The 23,776-nt window shown below is 38.4% G+C and overlaps 1 protein-coding gene across 1 annotated transcript in view; it reads left to right on the top strand.

Moving 5' to 3' along the window:
- The window catches only part of LOC111157236 (transient receptor potential cation channel subfamily C member 3), a 70,060-nt gene that overhangs the window by 21,125 nt on the left and 25,159 nt on the right, over positions 1-23,776 (top strand). The window contains exons 3-7 of the mRNA XM_022518516.1: positions 6,413-6,601; positions 15,192-15,356; positions 18,306-18,522; positions 20,462-20,695; positions 23,004-23,268. Of these exons, the coding sequence (XP_022374224.1) occupies positions 6,413-6,601; positions 15,192-15,356; positions 18,306-18,522; positions 20,462-20,695; positions 23,004-23,268 (1,070 nt within the window). The remainder of the gene's footprint in view (positions 1-6,412; positions 6,602-15,191; positions 15,357-18,305; positions 18,523-20,461; positions 20,696-23,003; positions 23,269-23,776) is intronic.

A 23,776-nucleotide genomic window follows, 5' to 3' on the forward strand; every position in this document is an offset into this window, starting at 1 on the left:
CTTTGGGCTTGGGTGTACACTGAATCAGAGAGCTATAGTTAAGGTGCTGTTCTGTGTGGATGAGCATTAAGTAGAACGCAAGACCGTCCCTCCCACCACCATCCCTTTTGTTTAAAGGAGGGATTAGGTGTGACTTTTTGCCTCCCAAATTCTTCTGCCTCTTCTGTAGTTAGTGGTATGGTGGCACACAACACAGAAGGGTATTTAGCTTTGCACGAAGTGTTTATTGGCCCAAACATCTCTATAGCCCTTTAAATAGAAAGTCAAAAGACTAACATGAAATACAATTCAAGTCATTTTATTATGACAAAAATGCTTCTCCCTGAAATCCACAAATGTATATTCAGAGTGGTGAGTCATAGACATTGGGTCAACACAGAAATACAAGGATAGCAAATTGTTTTGTTTTAATGGATTTTTTTAATAAATGAACTTTTCTTTTTCTGAACATCATTTCTAGTCCACAAATAGTAGTATTTTTAAGAAGCATTTTTTTAATAAAAATTATACACGAATGATGGAACATTTTTATCTTTTATTCAGTTGCTACATCCTCTTATGTATTTTGGTTGGTTCTACCTATTAAATCTGGGGCAAAAGGAGATTTCATGGTTCTGGTGAAAGACTGCTTTTCAGCAGATTATTGTCTCCTGTTGTCCACCTAAGAAGATTATTGTAGACATCAATTCCTTAAATTATTTTCTCGATGCTGAGTTAATCTGCTTTTTAGTGTTGTGGTGTCAGATCACAGAAAGAGTGATTATTCTGTCTTTCAGATCTTATTACAGTTTTACATACTTAAGTGAGATTTGCACAAATGCAACTAGCAATATAATTCAGGTTAAGGGGTTGCAAGAAAATGGTATGAAACAATGAAATGAGCTATTAAGCCATGAAAAGACATGGAGGAACCTTACATGCATATGACTAAGTGAAAGAACCCAATCTGAAAAGGCTACATACTATATGATTCCAACTATCTGACATTCTGGGAAAGGTAAAACTATGGAGACAGTAACAAGATCAGTATTGCTAGGAGTGAATGGGGGTGGGGGCATAAATCAGTGGAGCACAGAGGATTTTTAGGGCACTGAAAATATTCTATGACATTATGATGATGGATACATGTTGTTATACATTTATCTAAACCCATAGAATTTACACCAAGAGAAAACCCTAAAGTGAACTATGGACTTTGAATGATTATGATGTGTCAGTGAAGGCCCATCAGTTGTAAGAAATGTACCACTCTGGTGAGAGATGTCAATGATGGAAGATGTGCACATTTTGGGGCAGGGCATATATGGAAACTCTATGTACCTTCCTCTTAATTTTATTTTGAACCTAAACCTGCTCTAGAAAAATGGTCTTTTGAAAAACAAAATCATGGGGCACCTGCATGGCTCAGAGAGTTAAAGCCTCTCCTTTCAGCTTGGGTCATGATCCCAGGATCTTGGGATCGAGCCCTGCATCGGGCTCTCTGTTCAGCAGGGAGCCTGCTTCCTCCTCTCTACCTGCCTCTCTGCCTACTTGTGATCTCTGCCTGTCAGATAAATAAATAAAATCTTAAAAAATTATGTAAATCTTAAAAAATTTTTAAAAAACCAAAATCATGAAAAAAAATGGCAGGAAAGTTTTGCGTGTTTTTTGTTTCCCTTCCCCTACACACCAGATCACCTAGATATTCATCAACCTTCATCTTGTCCTGATAGAGATCTGGACGTAGCATAACTTGGTTATTATATTAAAATTTTTGCTGATGTAAGAGCTACACATATTTATTGTAAAAATGTGGAAAAATACAAAGAAAAAATAAATATCACCTTATATTTACTCTCTTTGAAGAGAATCATCATGTGATATTTGAAAAGATGTATTTCCTTGGACTCAAAATGAATTATTTATTTATTTATTTATTTATTTTTAAGTCATTGCTCTGAGTTGTCTCTGAGCAAATTGAAAACTTCAAATTCTGTCCAGAGAGTATAGAAAATCATTGAAGTAAAAAAGTTCTAAATATCGCTTTTTTGACCTAGTAATATAATTCTGAATTTATTTGCCACTATTTCAAATGTCATTCAAGCCCTTTTTTTTTACATTTGCTTAATAATATATTGAAAATCTGTAAGAGTCTACAAAAGGGAATATTTTCTAATATTATGCTTTAATAATTTATCAAAGATGATGATGTTTGCAATTCTGCCCAGAGAAGTAATCTCAGTGAAGCGATAGTTTAAAAAATTTCTTATTCAGTTTTCCACTGAAGCTGGCTAAATCTGGATTGATAATACTTAGAACCTCCTTTACCCTGACTTGAAGAGTCACCTCTGATAACCTTTGAAATGTGGGAAAATATTACAAGAGGCAAAGAGAGAAGAAAACACAACTGAATTTAAGAGTCCAGAAAGTTACCAAGTATCTAAGGATATGCAAAAGTCATCTAAATCTCTCTGTTCCTTTTTCTGGACTATATGGAAAGCACTTGTATAGCATGACCCTCTCTGAGCTGGGACACAGATGGTTCTCCAGCAGTTACAATCTCTAAGGACAAGTCTCTCTCTCCTGACTAAATGTTTCTTTTCTTTCCTATTCTCGCCTGTCCTTATTATTCCTTTCATATCTGCCTTCCTTTCATCTCTTTGCCCTCTTGTCCTACGCTCCTGTCCATCCATCAGGGCTTTAGACAGACTGAGAAAATAGTGATTTCACAGCACAGACCCAGAGACTCTGAGCTTGGAAAGGACAGTGGAAGTGAAGCTCATTTCTGAGATAAACAGGTCACCTAATTTGCCCTATTCCATGTGTTCGCTATATTATTTCCATAGAGAGGGTGCACTCAAAATACTAGCCTTGAAATGAAAAAATAAGATGTCCCTAGTAGAAAAGTAGTGATTTTTTTCCCTTTTTAGACACCTGTACCTGTTTCATCTTATCAATGGCCTGTAAGATTAGCATCTCATGCCTCAAATTGCCATCCCTTAGCTGCATCCAAGAAGGTTCTCAGGCAGTGTGTAGTTTTCAGAGTTCCTTGAGGAATTCAGGAGGCATGATGGTGAAAACATGTGAAGGTCATTACCCCCAAAGGTTGAACATTCTAGGATATAGATTTAGATAAATTAATGGAGGACAGCCTGGTGACAGGTTATTAAAGAAATAGTTTGGATGTACAAATGATGTCTGAAGCTATTCTGAGAAACAGAATATTGGACAGGATGGACTCCAGGTCTAATCCTCCAAATGTCAGTGGTAAGAAAGCTACTCATTTATTAAACTGTGAGAATGCAAAGTGAAGTTTCTCAATTCTGAGTCAATGATGCCCCCCCCCTTTTTTTTTTTTTAAAAGAAGGCATTTGCCTCCCCTGTGTCTCAGTTTTCCTCTCTTTAAATTAGAAAAGCAATTTTTAACTTACATCACAGTAGAGCTGCGAGGAAAAGTTAAAGAAATATAATCCAAAAGCAAGACGGCACTTTATAAAGTAGGAAGATATTCTAGGAGTCCTCTGGCTGTACAGACCTCTTATTTTACAACTGAGACCACAAAGCCTATTAGCTAAGGACCCATCTGCTAAGCCTAGATTTAGGCATCTTGGGTCCTGGGTCTAGATATTCTATCTAACGCGCTGTGCCTGATAACGTTGAGGTAATTCTATAGTATTTGTTGTGTACGAAGCATGCCATAAGCATATAATCCTCATAGCAGCAACATTATATAGGCATATTCTCATCAGAGAGGCTAAGTAAATGCCACAGGATCAGACAGCTAATAGATGGTAGAAGCAGTGTTTGAACCCAGAAAGTCTAGCTTTAGATTTGTGCTTTTAACCACTATACTCTCCTGCCATTTTTGTTATCAGGGAAAGGATCTGACCGAACCAAGCCTCCTTAGAGCTGAATTTCAATTTTTCTCTTACAGATAAAAAGCGATTAGAATGATGATTAAACCATAAGCCTTAAAATAAATGTGCTAACACCTGTAGACAGGTTGTGACAAGGACGAGGTGTCATCCCCTGGCTTGAGCAGGTCTTCAGGGCTTTGAGTTCCTGCTCTATAGGGAAGGTAGCAGGTCCTTGTGGTAACCTCGTGGACAGCCATGGTATTAGAAGCGTGGCACAATGAAGATGATTAAGCGAAACTCAAGTAAGAGAAAATTACTAGAAAATGCAGACCAGACAAATGGTCCAAGTCATGAAATAAGATACAGCTGGACCTCGTGGTAGAGCTAGTATCATCCTGAAGTGCAGAGGTGGCTACCATTTTCTTCAAGCATTGAAATAGTCTCTTTTTTTCTGATCAATGGAGAAATGGCCATCCTATATTGTACCAAATCTCATAGAACAGTCTGAACTGAGGAGTAACATGAGGAAATTTCGTCTAAAAAAACTGCATTAAAAGGGGAGCTTTATATGGAAACAGACATGAATTTAATACTTCTTCTGGATGTTATAATAAAATATTTCATTAGTCTTTCAGGAATGGAAGGCAGATGGATATTTAACTGACACTCTGCATAGAAACCAGAGGCTGAACATTTTATTAATTTTATCAGTTGCATGGTACCAGCTTGAATGAAAACCAAAGATTGAGGTTTTTATTCATTTTATCTATTCTCTTATGAGGGGAGAAGGATTAACTGTAACTGTTCCTTATCTGAATTTCTGATATCTGAAATGGAAACTCTTCTAGACTGTGTAGCCTTTAAACAGTCTTTCTTCTTTAGTTTAGTCGGTGACGTGATTTTTGCCATCAAGTCAGTTATTTATTTAAAGAAAAAAGTTAGGGCCGCCTGAGTGGCTCAGTGGGTTAAGGCCTCTGCCTTTGGCTTGGGTCATGGTCCCAGGGTCCTGGGATCAAGCCCTGCATCGGGCTCTCTGCTCAGCGGGGAGCCTGCTTTCCCTTCCTCTCTCTCTGCCTGCCTCTCTGCCTGCTTGTGATCTCTGTCTGTCAAATAAATAAATAAAAATCTTTTAAAAAGTAAAGAAAAAAACTAAAATTCTTCATGTTTTTGTTTTAAGTAGGATTTCAGGAAGCCTGGAAATTCTGCTCTGCTAGGTATTACTTGGTTATTAGACATGTACAGTATCTCTGGCCATATTGAAATGGGGAACTGTGTTTTCTTCAAGTGTGCCAAATCAGACCATCATCCAGTTAACTTTCTTAAAAATTTTAGTGAAAGCCGTAGAAGTAGAACTGGGATTTCTGAAAGTAAGATACTTTCCCAACAGATGGTCATTGATACCTTGACTGGAACCAAAGAGCTAGAAATAGACCTCCATTCAGAAGGTAACAGGGAAGGCTGATAAATGACTTCCTTATCCCAGTCCATGGCACTATATAAATATGCTAATGAAATTAAAGATTCACAGATTATTTTTAGCGAGGTGTTAGTTCCAGTGGCCTGGAAATTTTCTCTCAGGTATTGATATTCTGTAACCCCTGAAAATTCAATTACATATAATCAGACATTTCTTTCCTTCCAGTTCTGCAGGACATGATAACCTTCAGACAAACAAGGAAAAATACCTCCTCTCTCTGTTGGTGCCTGTCCATCCCTTTTCATTCACTAGAAACCAGTCATTCTTAAACATAAGTGTGTATCATACACACATGGAGAGTGTGTTTACAGATTACTGAGCCCTGTCTTCAGTTTCTAGGTCGGAACAACTGAGATGGGATCCGAGAATACATTTCTAATACAAGCCCAGGTGCTGTTGAAGCTGCTGATTGTAGGACTACACTTTGAGAAGCTATGTCTCCAAAAAGGCAACGGAGAATAGAAACTGAACAAGTTATTTTCATGTATAGTCAATCTTCTATCGCCACTTCAGAAAAATTACCATTTAAACCAATTTGCACTACAGAAATGGTTTTCTTTTTTTTTTTTTAAAGATATTATTTACTTATTTGACAGAGATCACAAGTAGGCAGAGAAGCAGGCAGAGAGAGAGGAGGAAGCAGGCTTCCCGCCGAGCAGAGAGCCCAATGTGGGGCTCGATCCCAGGACCCTGAGATCATGACCCGAGCCGAAGGCAGAGGGTCAACCCACTGAGCCACCTAGGCACCCCCAGAAATGGTTTTCTTTTGGCTCTAAGGAAACTATTGTTTATATGAGAGATGCAGCTCTTTTTGGTCCTCAGGTCTGTACCCATTAGCATTTAGCCAACATCTCTTAATACAAACCAGGAACAAATGTGCGTACCATTTTCAGAGTGGGTGGATTGCAGAAGGTACTGGCTGGGATCGGGAGTGGGGGCAAATCCCACTTGTGTCTAACTCAGCAAGCCTTGCATCCATGTAGGAACAGTAGCTTCTAACCCAGAAGGGACCGCTTTTTGTAATTCACAAAAACTCTAAATACTTTCCATTGAATTAAAGCAAATTCCTTGAATTAAACTTTAAAACTCTTGTTCTTAGAATGACTATCGGAAGCTCTCCATGCAATGCAAAGACTTTGTAGTGGGTGTGTTGGATCTTTGCCGGGACTCAGAAGAAGTAGAAGCTATTCTGAATGGAGATCTTGAATCCACAGAGCCTCTAGAGCTACACAGGCATAAAGCTTCCCTGAGTCGTGTCAAGCTTGCTATTAAGTATGAAGTGAAAAAGGTGAGTGGCCCGCTTTTATCCAGCACCATATTGGAATAAACATGTAATATCAACTATGCCATAATCCCGGGAAAATGTTTTAATTATAAAGATGTTATTGATCAAAGATTTTTTTTTTTTGTCATGAAAGAGATTAAGTAAAGTATGGTAAAGTTGTGAGTCAGATATCTAGCTTCTGCAATCCTGTCCACTTTTTGTCTGCTGTGAGACCTTGGATAAGTCATAAAACTTCTTTAAACTTCAGTTTCCTCATGTGAATGGAAGATAATCTCTCCTATCTCAGATAATACAGTTTCAGTGGATTAAGATACACAAAAGAACTTTGTGAACTGCTCATTACAATGCAATTAAAAATAATAAAATGTTACTTATATACATTTTTGTAAGTCACTGCTACAACTGTCATGTTAATCCTTGTGACAAGCCTATGTTATTATCCATTTAACCTATAAAATAGGTGAAATAGATGATGGCATTTCTAATCTACAAGGAAACTAAGGTTTGCCAAGCTTAAATAACGTGTCTAGGTCCAGAGCCGTGGATACCAGAAATAAAATTTATGATTACCTTTTTACTCTGCTTATTGCAGATAAACTGTTAAGTGTATATATTTGCTGCTTGTATAGGGCTTGTAAATCATGAAAATTATAGTTATGATGTTTTACTATAGTAAAAATTTCAGTTATCTATAACCTAGCAGCATTTATATGTTATATAGCTGATATGTTTTCGTACTCTAAGAGAAACTGACAAGTCACCAAGAAGTAAGCTGTTTTCAGGAATAGATCTAGTTTCATGAACTGGTTAATCTCTGCATAGCTGAATTTTCTCTTCTCCCTGCATGGTGCTTAAGAGGGCAGGGAGCCAGCCTGCAGGGGTTCAAGTCCTCAGTTAACCGCCTGTTCCCTGGGTGGCCATGGGCAAGTCACACAGCCAGGCCAAGCCTCAGTCTGCTCAGTTAATGACGTAGGTACCACAAAAGCAACTGTTTTTTCAGTAGTTTATAAGATTATAAGAGCTAATGCATATAAAGTAATTAGCACAGGTCTAGTGCAGGGGGATTATTCAACATGTATTAGCTGATAACATTTCTACATCATGAAAATTCATTCTCAGAATGAATTTTAGCTTTTCGTCATCAAACTCAGATTTCATGTTCATTGTGTTGGGTTCTGTCCTCAGTAATAGACTACAGTCATTTTAGGCAGAAAGGAATTTAGTAAGGGATCTGAGGAGACTCACAGAATCATTAGAGATGGATGAACAAGTTTATCTAAGTTGTGCCTCCGGAAACCTTACTCAGAGCCAGAGCCAGAACGGAAGCCTGTGCATATGCCGCTGACCTGTGGAACAGAGGAAAGTGTGGGCACCCTACCAGCAAGTGAGCGTAAGGGAAACTTCCTCTCTTTCCTCTTCTCTCCTCGTATGCGTGCACATGTGCACACGCACACACCCGCACAGATTCTACCACAATCCAGAGAACTTTCACATATAGTGTTCACAAGGTTTTAGTCAACTATTAATCACAGATCTTCATCAACTTAATAAGATGGGGGAAATGTGAAGATTCTTAGTAAATACTGATGTGAAATGACTTTTCAAGGAATTACCATTTATAAGTAAATGGGCTCAACTGCCTTCCTCTCAGAGTATTTTTTTTTAAGTTTTTATTTTTTAATTCCAGTTTGTTAACATACAGGGTAACGTTAGTTTCAGGTGTACAATATAGTGATTCACCACTTCCATACAACACCTGGTGCTCATCGTAAGTGCCCTCCTTAATCCCCATCACCTGTTTCATCCATCCTCCCACCTTCCTGCCCACTGGTAACCATCACTGTGTTCTCTGTAGTTAAGAGGCTGTTTCCTGGTTTTCCTCTCTCTCTCTCTCTCTCTCTTTTTCCCCCTGTGCTTGTTTTGTTTCTTAAATTGCACGTATGAGTGAAATCTTATAGTTCTTGTCTTTCTCTAGAGCATTCTTACTAGTTAAGGTTTTCTATATTAAAGGAAAAAAAGATAATTTTGAATAAGATTAATATTAAACCATTTTTAGAAATCTGTCTGGACATTTATTCACAGATCTTGCAATACACACCTCTTTTCTTTAGTGCCTGAGAGGAGAGGATTGATTTCAGTTGTCACTGGTTCTTTATTGTTACTTTGAAAGTGTCATATTAGCAGAGACATATTAGTTCATCTATAGATGTACTTCTGTTAACCAAACTGTTTTGAGACAGTGAATGTCTTCCTGGCATCTTAATCTTCAATAAATAGATGTATAGCTTACAACGTATGAAGTGTCATTAATAATAAATTTGTTATCAGTCAAATAACTGCCAGGAAACAACAAAATAATATATTTGAAACTGAAAGGAGATTAGGGCTTTGCAGGCGTTTGTGGGTTTGTTTGTTTTATGTTATAAAAGGAGTATTAGTTAAAGTATTTGATTTGGAAGCTTCATTCAATGTATATAAAAACTTTAGCATGCCCAAAAAAGCCCAAAAGACTTCCTTCGTTCTTCACAACATTCATGTGTCTCCATCTAGCAAGGAGGAAAGATACCCCATCCCTTCTGGTGCTTCCTTTTTCCTTCATCTCATTTCCAGTCCTGAAGCGAAACCACTTCTTGGGTTACAGTGGTATGTGAACCCTACCCACTGTGACACTGAGGTATTCTGAAAGGTAGTCTGCAGTTCTGAAAGGCACCGTTTCCGCCTGGGTGGCAGGTGGACTCATGGTGTGTGACTCAGGGTTCCCCAATTGGAGGGCTCGAGGGAAAGGCTACATGCGAAGCATTGGAGTTTCAAAATATATGTGATAGAGTTTTTTTCTTCCTGATAACATAATAAACTTATATTTATTCAAATCATTTCATAATTCCACCAAGGAAACCAGTTTTGTGTAATGGTAAGCTGTTTCCCACAAGAGATTCAGGAAGCCTCTTCTGCCACATGCCCAAGAGGTACCCCCGCTCAGGTTCTTAGACTACTATCTTCTCTCTGACCTTACAGTCCCCAGAACTCAGGTCTTCCCTAGGAATCACACCACGAGTTCTACCCAGGCCTTACAGAGCTCAGTGGCAGTTAGTCAAGAAAATGAAAATACGAAAGACCTGAAGAGGAGAGATCTGAACTTTTTTTTTTTTTTTAAAACAAAGAGACAAAGAGAGAGTGTACACCAGTGTGCACATGTGGGGGAGGGTGAGAGAGAGTGGGAGAGAGAACACTAAGCAAGCTCCACACCCAGCATGGAGCCCTGTGTGGGGCTTGATCTCATGACCCTGAGATCATGACCTGAGTTGAAATCAAGAGTCAGGTGTCCAACTGACTGAGCCACCCAGGTCCCCTGATCTGAACATGAGTTTCCGTTTATGTGAGAAAGGACTTTCTAATACAAAAGTAGTCAAAGAAATAACAAAACAAAAAGGTAAACAATCTGACAACCTACAATTTAAAACTTCTGAACACAGAAAGATCATAAACAAAAAAAGTAAAGGGCAGTGTGAAAAAGGTATAATTCTTCAATTCTAACATACAAAAGATTGATATTCTTAATGTCCAAAAAGCTTAAATAAATTTTTAAGAAAAATTTCTAGAGCTTTGCAGAAAAATAAGCAGAGGGCTTGAATGAGCAACTCACAGAAAATTCAAATGGCTGACAAACATATTTAAAATTTTCAAACCCTCTGGTACTAAAATAAATGCATCCTAATATACAAATAATATTTCCTGTCTCAAATTTTTAAAGAATAAAAAGTATTCTCAATGCCGTTGGTGAAATGGGCAATCTTACACTACTGATTAGGAACAAACAATAATGTGTTCTCTGGCAGGGAGTGGATGTTTTCAATTATCCATCCCAGAATCATATCTGGGGTGCCTTTAAGATAAATAATAAAACTGGAAAGATAGTAAATATTATTACTATTTGTAGAGTTACCCATGTTATTCTACAAAAAAAGAATGGAATAAACAATGAATTTTGAAACACTGAAAAGAAATAAAATAAAATGGAAAAAAATTAAAAAAAAAGAGTGGAATAGAGTGAAAGATGAAATTTGATTTTTTGAAAGAGTACAGAAGATTAACTTTAAGGCAAAAACATCAGTTATTTTCCAGTTAGAATAATAGATTATTTACTTCCTCCCCAAAAGCTCTGAGTTTTAATTCTGCCTGTTCCTCTGTCTTCTGTGCAACTTGAGGATGAACATCAGTCCCTTCTCCCACATAGAAATAACTGCTCCTAGTAAGCTCCGTCCATTCTTCAGAAGTCCTTGACAAATGTAAAAGACACTAGAAGCTGCTAGACCATCGAATGTGGAAAACTGAGCTATTGAGAAAGGGGAGAAATTTCCTGGGTTCTTCCTCTTCGTTCTCTTACTTTCTCCATGGTGAGATTAAACTATAGAAATATCTAGAAAAGAGACATGCGGTAATATATGTACATACAGTTACCTATTGTGTATGAAGAAGGTGTGCTTTCCCTAATTCCCAAAATTGAACAATGCAGTGAGAGTGGCAAATATACAACAGAGACCTTGGGTAGAGTGCATGTGCTGGCTGGTGCCGTCCTGAGTCTCACACTGGGCAGACTCTTGGCCAGCTTCCTGCCCAGCACCAAAAAAGAACAGAACACTTTGCACTTGGGTTCGAAATCCCGCAAACTTATACAATATAAGTTTTCCGTATATTTCATAACTCAAAGAGCTTTAAAAAGAAGTTGAATGACGTAGCTTTTATTCATAGCAGTATTTTAAATGGTATGAACTGTGCCTCCAACCATGTCATTAAAAACAAAAACAGAGTGTTCCTACCATGTTTTTGTACAACAGTAGTCCCATGAAGGTAGTTCTTGTAAGGGCTGATTTGACGATAAGACAGTGTAACGTGAATGTTTTTTTAAGTTGAAAATTATCTCATTGTTTTCCATTAACCTGTCTTGATTAGCAGTTCAGTTTACAATCTGTTAGTCATTTGGCAGGAAAAAAAATGTTTCTTCTCTGTGCTACAGTAGTTTTGTTCCATTGAAAGATTGAGATTTTCTTGTGTGTCAGGCATTCTCCTTTTAAATCAGAAAACCTCAAATAAGGGCATTATTTTTGTAACGATTTCAATTTGCTGGTCCACTGAAATTAGGATGCAGCATACAAATTTTAACTGACTGGCTATGACTGGTGTGGCGGCCTAGGAGACTTTTTAGGAAGTAAACAATTTTAAGAGAGAAAGATCACTGCCCTATTTTGAAGTCCTTGAAAAGAACAGAACTCATCTCCCAAGGGGATTAACTTTTTTCCCTCACTTGTTACTATTGCATTTATTTTATTTTATTTTATTTTATTTAGGGTTTCTTGTGTGCTTGCATTAGGATTTTAAATTATTGGAAGAAAATATCCATTTGTGCTTTCTTCCTATGAATTGAAAGGAATGAATAGATACCATATGCTGGTGTATTACTTAAGAAGAGAGTAGAATTAACAGTACAGGAAATATAGTTGTTAAGCCGGATTTTCAAGTGTTACAAGTAAAATGCAAACACCACAATTTGGGCTACTATTTAACATACATTAAGTGTTTGCACTACATTGTGCAAGTCACAGTGGGTCAAAGATTGATCATTACATAATGCCATATGAAAAGCACTGATAGCTATCACATCTTTAAGGGCTGTGCAACCTATATGTACAGTCCAATTAATGCCATAAAGCATAGCTTCAGATTTGAAGATTATCTGGAAGAAGAGGAACAAGAAGAGGGAGCCATGCTGCAACATTAATATTTCTGTCCTCAAGAGTTAAAACCTAAGAGAGAAAGGCTGGACACTCACAAAAGTGGAATTTGTCCATCAATTCTATATGGACCCATGTCACCTGTCTCTCAACTTCATGGCTATTTTCTATCTTGCAGAAGCCCTCAGCCTATTAAAAAAAAGGGGGGGGGGCGTGTTGGCTTCCCAGGTGGTAATCTGATTGATGACACTGTCTCTTCCACCTGTGGATTTCTCCAAAGGCACTGTTCCCCAGCCTCAGCTGAGCCTAGCTGGAGGCACAGGAGGGCTTTTTATTTGCATCTGTCCAACTTCTCACAAATGCAGACCCTCCAAACAGCAAGACTTTCAGACCAACATTCAAACTAGTACTATTTTAAATGTTGATTATTTATCTTGGCAAGCATAAGGAGACTCTCCCCATTTTTTTTAAAGATTTATTTATTTATTTGAGAGAAAGCAAACGAGTGAGCCTGAGGCAGGGGTCGGGCAGGGGCCGAAGTGGGGGAGACACTTTCAAGCAGACTCCCCGTCAAGTGTGGAGCCCAGTGTGGGGCTGGAACCTGTGACGATCCCAAGATCATGACCTGAGCCTAAATCAAGAGTTGGGTGTTTAACCCACTGAGCCACCCAGGTGCCTCTCCACTTTTTTTTTTTCATTTTTTATTGAGAGCTTTACTGTGTGCCCTAGAACAGGAAAGGCGTATCACTTTATGCATACTGATGCTTCCATTTTCACCTTATTCTACCAGATACCTAACACAGTGCCTGGCTCACAGGAAGAGTGTACGACATTTTGAAGAGTGAATGAATAAATAAATGAATGGCATGTAGGAACTCAGAGGAGATGAGAATTTTTAACCAGGAGGAGGGGTAAAGCAGGAGGAAGATGGTCCGGTAGAGTATAGGGCAGAAGTGGAAGTTTAGCAGAGTTCTCAACAAGAACCCTAGAAAGTTGTCACCAAACCCCCAGCGTTTTCAGCCTTGATCGGATTTTATGACAAGTTAAAATAATAACTATATTAATCAAAAATCAGAACTTCGGAGGAGTGGCAGGCTCTTGAGTCTGGAAAGGAGATCTGATATAGACCTAGCAACTAGCAATGACTAGTGAGTGAGCTCTAGGAGCTGGGATTTTTACTATTGAATGGAAAGACACTTATAAGATAAAATATGCTTTTTCATATTGAACTCATTAAATGAGAAAAGATAGCATCTTCTTTGTAGTACTTTAAATCTCCCAAATCCTCCCAGTTTGTATTATTGAAATAAATTCAGTTAAGTACTTGAAACCTAATATTTGTAAACTCATCCTTTCCCCTTCTACCAGCACAAGACCCTTTGCGCCCTGTGGCACAGCCGTCACCGGAGCGGTTCTCACCAGACTTCTCAGAGGGCATTTGCACACAGGGGCAAAAGTGGGGATTTGGGGGAAATTGCATCTCTACTGCCTACCCTGGGAGATGAGGTTTTATTTTTTAACTTTATTCTTATTATTTTTTAATTAGAAGAGCTAATGGGAAACTATACACCAATAAATAGAAACCTATTCATTTCCTAGTAGATGTGTTATTAATAAATAGCCAAATAACTTGAGGAATAGCCTAGAGTTGCTAAGAATCATTAGGACATCAGGATCATTAACTAGAACTTGATTAACGATGAACCCTTCACCTGCTGGGGACTGGTGCTGTTTTCTTTACCGCTACGTGTTTGCAAAAAAAACCCAACCAAATAAACAAACAAACACTTCACGAGTACTTCCTAAACGGTTCATTGTTATTTTTTATTCTTTTTTTTTAGAAGATGGTGAGTGAAACTTAGATTTTTGTATTGCTAAACACCCTTTAAAAAGATATGTTGGTACTCATAGTTGATTTGTGAATGACGCTAAATAATTTCCAAGTTTGGGCAAAGTGCACCTGGTCATTCAAAGACAGGCATATCTAGTCACAAATGGGCATCTGTTGATGTAGGAGCCTTTTCACACGAGCCTGACTACAAATACATTCTGCTACCTGCATAAGGACAGGCCTTTAATGAAATTCCAGTCCCTCTGAATAGATGTTGGCAGATGACTTAGCAAAACCAGATGGCACGATAAAATAGCAGGGCTAAAATAACATAATTTGCTCAGTTTTTCCTGGTTATAAGTGTAGTTACAAAGAACTGTTGGAGATACATGTCCATGGTTTTTGACCTGTGAGAGAGGAAGCAACAAAAAGAGGACAGATTACTGAAACAGGAAGGAAGGGACATTTGATGCCAGTTCCTGGAAGCAGTGCAAGTGTGGACCACGCATAGTTCTTGCCAGTTGTTGGCTTTTTGTAGATCTTTGCAGATTTGCAGTGGTAGTACGTACATGTACATAGGGCATGTGGTGTGTATATTTTTCCTACATGTAGCATTTTAGGGATTGCTTGTGAAATTTGACACATTTTTCTTTTAGCTGTAGTCTACAATAAACAAAACGACTGTTCTTTTCCATCTTGAACCAAATGCAAGTAAGCTGGCAGACAGTGGGGTGGGACACATTTCCACAAAGGAAAGCATACATCACCTAGATTCTGGAGAGGAATCTGTGAATTACAGGGACTTTCAGTCAGAAAGAACTGTAATTAAGGACAACATCAATTTTACCCTCTTGTTGCCAACTTTAATTCTACTAGTTCTGAAGCAATTTTGAGAAATGGAGGTAAGGAAAAGGAGCATATTCTAGTGCCTATATTCCAGAAAAGTGCATATTAATATCTTTAGGATGCACAAGTGTTCAGTAGCTGAAGTGTCCTCAGTGGTACAGTAACCTACGTCTCTTTCTGCCCACAGTTTGTGGCTCACCCCAATTGCCAGCAGCAGCTCTTGACAATCTGGTACGAGAACCTCTCAGGCCTGCGGGAACAGACCATAGCTATCAAGTGTCTGGTTGTGCTGGTTGTGGCCTTGGGCCTCCCATTTCTTGCCATTGGCTACTGGATCGCACCATGCAGCAGGGTACGTGTTTTTCTCCATCCATTTCCTCAGTGGTTCATGTACTGTGTGCTTTAGGGATAAAAAAAGAAAAAGCTCCCTACTTAAGTCTCTTGTCAATTTTACCCTGAATGGTAATTGACTCAGGAACACAAATTCTGCTTTTTAATGACTGGATAAATTCAAATAAGGGAGGAAAAGGGATCTGGTACAGTGGGATAGACCACATTTGAAGGCATATGATACTTACCAGGTTTTTAAGATAAAATCCCCGTGATAGTCAAGAGGAAAAGCTACCTGGGTGAGGTGGCACTTTGCTAATTCTATTGACAGCTTAATAAACAGAGAGTCAACTGAGTTGGCCTGTGGTAGGAGAACAGCCCTACAGCAGTGGTACCAAGAATCAGTTAACCTGAGAACTGGAAGAGTAACTCATTGGAACCTGTCAAGAGACCTGAGGCTGGGTGTATTAAGTGCAGTCATGAACAGTGGTGTTAATTTGAAGAATTCCAGAAAGTCCATGCCAGGTTCCCCCAGCCCTTCGTTCCTTCAGAAGATTTTTAAAAAGGTAGAATTTGGGTTGGGGGCTTTGGAATTTTTAGATTGTTTATCTATTTAGTTTTGCTTGAATCATTTTGTTTACTACCTTTATCCCTCTCTCAACTTGCCAGTATAGACTCAATTTAATTGTGCCTCATAGATCTTCCAACAAGATATGGGAAGGAATACTAGCCATGCTGACAGAATTTGTATTAGGTTTATAAAGAGCACTGCCGGGGAGAAGAAGCTGTTGTGAGATCCTTAATCCTGTTTTTATATTCCAAAGTCTGATTTTGTTTAAATCAGAGGCAGTTTCAAGAAGAGTCAAGGCCACTTACAAATGATCCTGGAAATCTGTCATCTTTCTGGCTCAGTAGTCTTTCTGGAAGAGGGAGGCCCCCTCTGCAAGAACCATACACATGTGAGAATATTCATCCCTCTCACTTCATGGTTGAGCTGCCCCTGCAACTGAAGGCAGAAAGTCTGTCATTCTGATCAGTTTTGATAAGTCGACTAAGTTCTTTTAATATGTATCATGGGAAGGTACCTTACCATTCCTCCAGTATATGAACCCTTAAGTCTAAAATCTATAAATGATGAGAGAGGATGCGTTAAAGCAAAAATCACTTCCCCTGCAAATAATTTCCCTTCCTGAGGGAAATGACCTGGAAAGGTCTGATTTTTAAGTGTTCATCTTTGGGGGCAGCTTAATCAGTTAGAACATTGAAGTCCACTCTTTTTTTCTCTTCACTTAGAAAAGTGCAGCTCTTATAAATGGTGTGGTGAGGGATGCCTGGGTGGCTGAGTCAATTAAGCTTCCACCTTCAGCTCAGTCATGATCCCAGGGTCTGGGATCGAGTCCTGCGGCAGGCTTCTTGCTCAGCGGGGAGCCTGCTTCTCCCTCTGCCGGTGTTCTTCCTGCTTGTGCTCTCTCTCTCTCTCTCTCTCTCACTCGTGCTCTCTCTCTCTGACAAATAAATAAATAAAGGCTTTAAAAAAAATAAATGGTGTGGTGAACTCTTTGTCCAGTGGAGACAGTGAAAGGAGGGAATCGAATCGTTGCTGAAGCCCACCTTTATATCTACCGTATACCACCTAGACTGTGTCAAGAAGACAGCATAGCAAGAGCTCCCTACATATATCCCATCTTTAAGATAGGCATGCTGCTTTATTTTCATGCAATTTCAAGTTTTAAAAAATCAGCCTTGATGAGAAACAGACTTGGCCACCCAAAAGAAATCACTGTGTGCTACAGATGAGCTCCTGCAAATGTGGCTCTTTGCAGCTGCAGAACAGCACAGCGGCGTGCAAATGTGTTGTTTCTTTTTCTGTGTCTGATATGGAAAATGTGACACTTGTCTGTCTGCGTCCATGTTCAACTCCAGAAATGCTTAACATTCTTCCATGATTTGTTGACATCAAATTAAGGTTCCAGACATACAAAACATTTGTTTGAAGTTGCATTCTCTTAGATGTGACGCTTGTGCTTTGTAAGGTCACAGACTGAGTTTGAAGTTGGTTCTGAGTATGTAGGCTAGAGAACTTATTTGATAAATCTACCAAATGTACCTAATTCTTGGGCTGAAGAAGCCCTTGGGACAGGCAGAATTGTTTTTCATTTCTGCTAGAACATGGGGCTTTTAAGGACATTATATCACATGGGATTTTAAAGGAGTTACCTTAAAATAATTATGCACTGAACTTTAGAGATGCTTTTGTACTATTTATATGATTTTCCAAACTCAGGGCTGACTTAATTAAGTTAACCTACTTAAAGGTTTTAGTTATTGCGAACCTCCTTCTTCTTATTGAGGTAATAACACATAAAACATTTACCTGATTCTGATATCTTCTGTCTTTTTTTATAGCATACAAAGTACAGCTTGATTTCAGAATATTTAGAAATGAGAACAAAAATTTATTTCTGTAGTAGTAAGGTTTTTAATCTTCAAAGGCCTTGTTAGGTACTACAAACACATCATAACACTTCAGTTATAAATGAATGAGTCTCCAAACTCATAAAGTTTCAATTATAAAGTAACAAAGAATACACACTACAAATTTGGAGTTTCTTTTCCTAGACTCTCAAAACCTATATGTTGGTTGCGTGGTCTTTCCTGTAAAAATAAGCATAACCAGCATATGCCTTGTGATTTTCAGAAATGCACCTGTGAATGCAGTCAACTCTAAGACAAATTGGATATTTAGCAACAATGAAGTTTGAAGACTTCTTAAATTACTCTTGGTGGCAGCATCCCCTAAAAAGAGTAGTTTTCATAATGTATAGCTCTTCACAAACAGAAGCAGAATTTTGGAAGTCTTCTCATTTCATCTATTTTTTTTAAAATCCTGTATCGTCATTTGCAAAAGCAGAAGCCATGCTTTCCAAAGTAGAAGTTTCTTCTTCTTCTTTGTTTGTCTATTGTCCTACAGCTGGGGAAAATTCTGCGAAGCCCTTTTATGAAGTTTGTTGCACATGCTGCTTCTTTCATCATCTTCCTGGGCCTGCTTGTGTTCAATGCCTCAGACAGATTCGAAGGCATCACCACGCTGCCCAATATCACTGTAATTGACTATCCCAAGCAGATCTTCAGGGTGAAAACCACCCAGTTCACGTGGACAGAGATGCTAATTATGGTCTGGGTTCTCGGTGAGCTTACTATTTTAAATATTCTAATTTCTACAAAAAATTGTGTGTGTGTGTGTGTGTGTGTGTGTGTATGACTGCTTTTTTACTTAAAGTGTTGTCATGTGCTATATGATGACAACATCATCATTGTAAGATAAGCAGAACAAAATAATTGAGTGATTTGGCAGCTTAATAATACTGAAATGTATTCCTTAAGACTAAGTAAAAATTTTTATGCGTAACATGAGCCTAATTATGAATAAACCACATTTCTAACTTTAGTTATTGAGTAATTATAAATTTTATGAAAATGTGACTCACTGATGATGATCAAATATTTCATTGAAATACTTGTGAAATATCCCAGTAGCCATTAACTGATAATTAAAGAACATTTTTTGCCTTTGTTTAAAAGGTTTTTTTTAGGAGAGTTTCCTTAATTGTTACTTTACCTTATAATAGTCCCTTTTTTTTTGCTTTTTTTAGATTTTTATTGGCAAAGTATAGTTGACATGCAGTGTTATATTAGTTTCAGGTGTACAATATCATGATTTGACAAGTCTATATATTACTCACTGCTCCCCACGATAAGTACAGTCTCCATACAACATTATTACAGTATTACTGACTATTCCCAGTGCTGTACTTTTTATCTCCATGACTTATTGATTAACTAGAAGTTTGTACCTCTTAATGTCCTTTTTTCTCCTATCCCCCCACTGACCTCCCCTCTAGCAGCCACCACTTTGTTCTCTGTATTGAAGAGTGTGTCGTTCTTCATTTTGATTTTTAGATTCTACACAGAAGTGAAATCGTATGGTATTTCTCTTTCTCTGACTTCATTCACTTAGTATATACCCTCTAAGCCCACCCATGTTGTTGGAAACCTGAGATCTCATTTGTTTTTATGGCTGAGTAATATTCCAGTGTGTGTGTGTGTGTGTGTGTGTGTGTGTGTGTGTGTACACATACATATCACATTTTTATCCATCCATTGACCATTGGACACTTAGGCTGCCTTCACATCTTGACTCACAGGTGTCCATTTTGAATAGCTATGTTAAAATTAAAAACTTTAGGCAATGAGAGGGAAAAAAAATGGAGGTAGGAACTAGTTTATCTAACCATTACTAATGCAGAGTCACTTTTATCTGTTCTCTCTGTTTTCCCAGAGTTTTTTTGGTATCTTCTTAGTTCCTGAGTTAATAACATGGTTACTCCCCTCATTCACTCCTGTGGACTCAACCTGGGTCAAATAATTATTTTATAAATTTTATCTTGAGCTAATACCTTTTTAGAAATTCCACAATGTCTTCCCCTTACATGGTCAGGACAAATGGTTAAATTGGAATATTTTTCCCTCTTCTCCCAGAATGGCATTTTCTGCTTTCTGTTTCTTCACAGCATCCTAGGGCCCCTGCTTAAGGGTTCCTTCTTTGTCCAGTGATATTCCTCACCTCCCTAGCATGAAACTAGAAAGAGGAGAGAAGGTAGGGGAATGATGTAAGTGTTCCTGTGTGATTGGGAAAATGATCTTGTTAAAAGTCTACCGTAACTTTCTCATTTAGGGGTTTGTTTCACCAGTAATTATTGTGGTTTGATAACCATTGGAATTCACAAAGATGAATTTTCTCCTCTCCTTCCAAAATCTCACAGGGCAAAATCATTTGACTTGAAGAGTCTTCTTTGCTTACTTTCCTTCCCTCTTTCCTGCCCATCCCATTTCTGGTACCAGATGTAGAACTCTGTTATTCCAAATTCTAATTCTGACTTAGTAAAGATTTTTCTTCCATGTGATTCTCCCCAGGGCGTCAGGGAGCTGAACAGTAGTGGGTGCTTTGTGGTGCCTCATATGCTGCTTTATCTATGGAGCATTTTCTAGATGGGGACTGGTGGTGGACCAAGTATGAGCTTCTCTGTCTAAGCTGTGAGATATAATCTGTACCTTCCTGTGTGACAGGAATGATGTGGTCTGAGTGTAAGGAGCTCTGGCTGGAAGGACCTAGGGAATATATTTTGCAGTTGTGGAATGTGCTGGACTTCGGGATGCTCTCCATCTTCATTGCTGCTTTCACGGCCAGATTCCTAGCTTTCCTTCAGGCAACAAAAGCACAGCAGTATGTGGACAGTTATGTCCAAGAGAGCGACCTCAGTGAAGTTACACTTCCACCGGAGATCCAGTATTTCACTTATGGTAAGTTATTGACTGCAGGGTCCTCATATGAAAGGTCCTCAGGAAAGGTACTGAAACCACACTTTGGAAGTTGTCCATGTTTAGTATGAGATGTGTGTTGAATGTATATGAACAGAGGCGAGAGCATGAGCTATGGAACTATATAAAACTGGATTCCTGTCGAGGCTATGACTCTCCCTTGCTGTTTGTGACTTCGTTCAAGTTAATTTACTTCTCTGTGCCTCAGTGTTCAAATCTCTACAAAGAAGATGTTGCAGGGTAGGAGGAAATTATCTTTGAGCCCAACAACATAATTACTAGTGTATCTTCTTAGGGTATGAAACTGTCTTAACTACGGGGGAAAATAGCTTGATAAACTGATCGAGATGGAAGATGAGTCTCTGAAAGCGTGGTTCAGAGGGGATAAAAGAGTAAAAGGTGTTGTGCTGCTGTTCAGGTGAAGTGAACAAAAACTCAGCAGAGGCAGGAAGTAGGAGCTAAAGTGACATGAGATCATAAGCTCTGGAAAACACGCAGAAATACTGGGGTGATGTCCTGCCCCTCCACACAAGGTGGAAGGGAATTCATGCCTACCTTCTCTGTATCATGAAGAGCAGGGAGACCCCCACTGACAACCAGGGTGCAAGGATAGTGATTCCATCCTTGCCAGCACAAACCAGGGGTAAGTGATGTGAGCCTCCTCTCCCTTGAGGCCAGACTGGGGAGGTGTGATTAGCAAATTTTCATGTAGTTTCACAATCTTAAGTCTGGACAGGACTTTAGAAATGTATTGCCTACCCCTTATTTTAATGATAAGGAAACTCAGGCACAGAGTTCAGATGTGTTCTGATTTTGAAGAATAATTCTTTACAAGTATAATTAAGGCTTACATTGTGATAAGTACAAGTGGCGTGTTAACATTATTAAAGAAGAAGACTGAGTGCCTGCTCCAAAATATAAAATGTACGTTTCACACATTGTGAAATTTAAACACCTTAGCTCTTATTGTCAGCAAACAAGGATTTTTCTATGCCAGGGAGACCAGATGAAATGAGTAAATGATTACCATTTATAATTAAAGAATTAGCTTAAATTGTATTTTTGTGTAACATCTATCCTATTTTAGTAACTTATTTATTTAAATGTCTTCATGTGTATCTAATTGACTGTCATCTGGAGGGAAATTTGTGAGTTCAGGATTTACTTCTTATTGTGTGTATGATTTTGATCAAGTACTTAGCCTTTCCAAGTATTGGTTTCAGCATCTCTAAGGAGCGGATAATAATAACACCAAATCCATAGAGTTAAGGGAAAGCACTGTGTCTGGTACACATTAAACACTCAACAAATGTTAATTTTTCTTGTTGAAAATGTCTACAATGTATTCATTCATCTGAGAATGATTAGGTTTGCACACAATTAGCCACATAGTATTTCATTGACCCTCCTGGGAATGAGTATCCCGTAGTTTGTTGTGAACTAAGTGACCTTGAAAGGGGTGGAGTCCTCCTTTAGAATCTATCCCCCAAATTTTTACACCTTAGTAGCATATTACATTTTCCGGGAACAGGTTGTTTTGCTCAGATACCACACTGACAGCACCATTGTGATTCGGTTGACATTCTTACTTCTCATAATATGCCATTTTTCTTGCACAAACTGTCAGATGAACTAATTTCCCCATGAAATATGAAAAAGAAGTTTTGTGCCAACTGAGCCTATGGTGTGACGGAATAGCACATCAATAAATCTAGTAACTGAGGGAACAAATTAGTCAAGTCAATTGTTTTGTCATTCTGGACACAGTCTGTGTCTGATGAAGGATTTTTAACCTCTTTCTGTATCTTTCATACTTGATTCTGTTTCTACTCAATGTGAAGCAGGCTTCATATCTTTACAAGAGTGTTTCCTCTAGTACAAGATTCCGTGTGAGTGTGGAACTCATATGTTTCTGGTTTAACATGAAAAACAGTGCCTGGGCAGTTAATTAAATCTAGAGTAGTTTCAACCAAGATTAAAAAAAAAAAAATCTAGGGGCACCTGGGTGGCTCAGTGGGTTAAGCCTCTGCCTTCAGCTCAGGTCATGATCTCAGGGTCCTGGGATTGAGCACCGCATCAGGCTCTCTGCTGAGCAGGGAGCCTGCTTCCGCCCTCTCTCTCTGCCTACCTCTCTGCCTACTTGTGATATCTGTCTGTCAAATAAATAAATAAATAAATCTTTTTAAAAAATCTACCTAAAAAATAGATATTATTTAAGGTATTTATTTTGCATAGCTAGCAATGAACAAAAAGTTCCATTTCTAATCTCTCTCTCTCTCTCTTTTTCTAGCCAGAGATAAATGGCTCCCTTCTGACCCTCAGATCATATCTGAAGGCCTATATGCTATAGCTGTTGTGCTCAGCTTCTCTCGGATTGCATATATCCTTCCTGCAAATGAGAGCTTTGGCCCCTTGCAGATCTCTCTTGGAAGGACTGTGAAGGATATTTTCAAGTTCATGGTCCTCTTTATTATGGTGTTTCTTGCCTTTATGATTGGCATGTTCATACTGTATTCTTACTACCTTGGAGCTAAAGTAAATGCTGCTTTTACCACGTAAGTAAAATATAAAAAAAGTATGATGAAGAGAATTTCTAACAAATCCAAATGAAGTGAACACACAAAAAATTCAGAAATCCTGATAAAGATGTTTTTAAGGGGAAAAAGAAACCCATTAAAAACAATGCTTATGTGTGATTACATTGCTCCAAAGCCTCATTTCTTTGCGTGGAATGGAATCAGAATTTGGAAAAATCCTAGACAGAACTGACTATTTTAAGAGAATTAGGCAGCAAATTTTTAATACTGGATGTCTCTTATATTATGTATGACATTAAATTTAGTTTTGTCCTTTTGAAGCCATTATTATTCAAAAAAGAAGCATTGGCTTTTATTTTAATGCATCATTAATCAGTACAGAGTTGAGTAAGAAGAAATTGAAACTAAATGTTGTACAGCTCACTGTAACACTAATACCGCTTCCTTCCTGTAGTCACCCTGGTATCTGCACTGGAGACTCACCTTGCCTGGGAAGTCTTCCTTAATTAAACTTCCTTAGTCATTG

Source organism: Enhydra lutris, unplaced genomic scaffold, assembly GCF_002288905.1.
Source record: "Enhydra lutris kenyoni isolate GAN:26980312 unplaced genomic scaffold, ASM228890v2 scaffoldscaffold3, whole genome shotgun sequence".
Taxonomy (NCBI): Eukaryota; Metazoa; Chordata; class Mammalia; order Carnivora; family Mustelidae; genus Enhydra; species Enhydra lutris.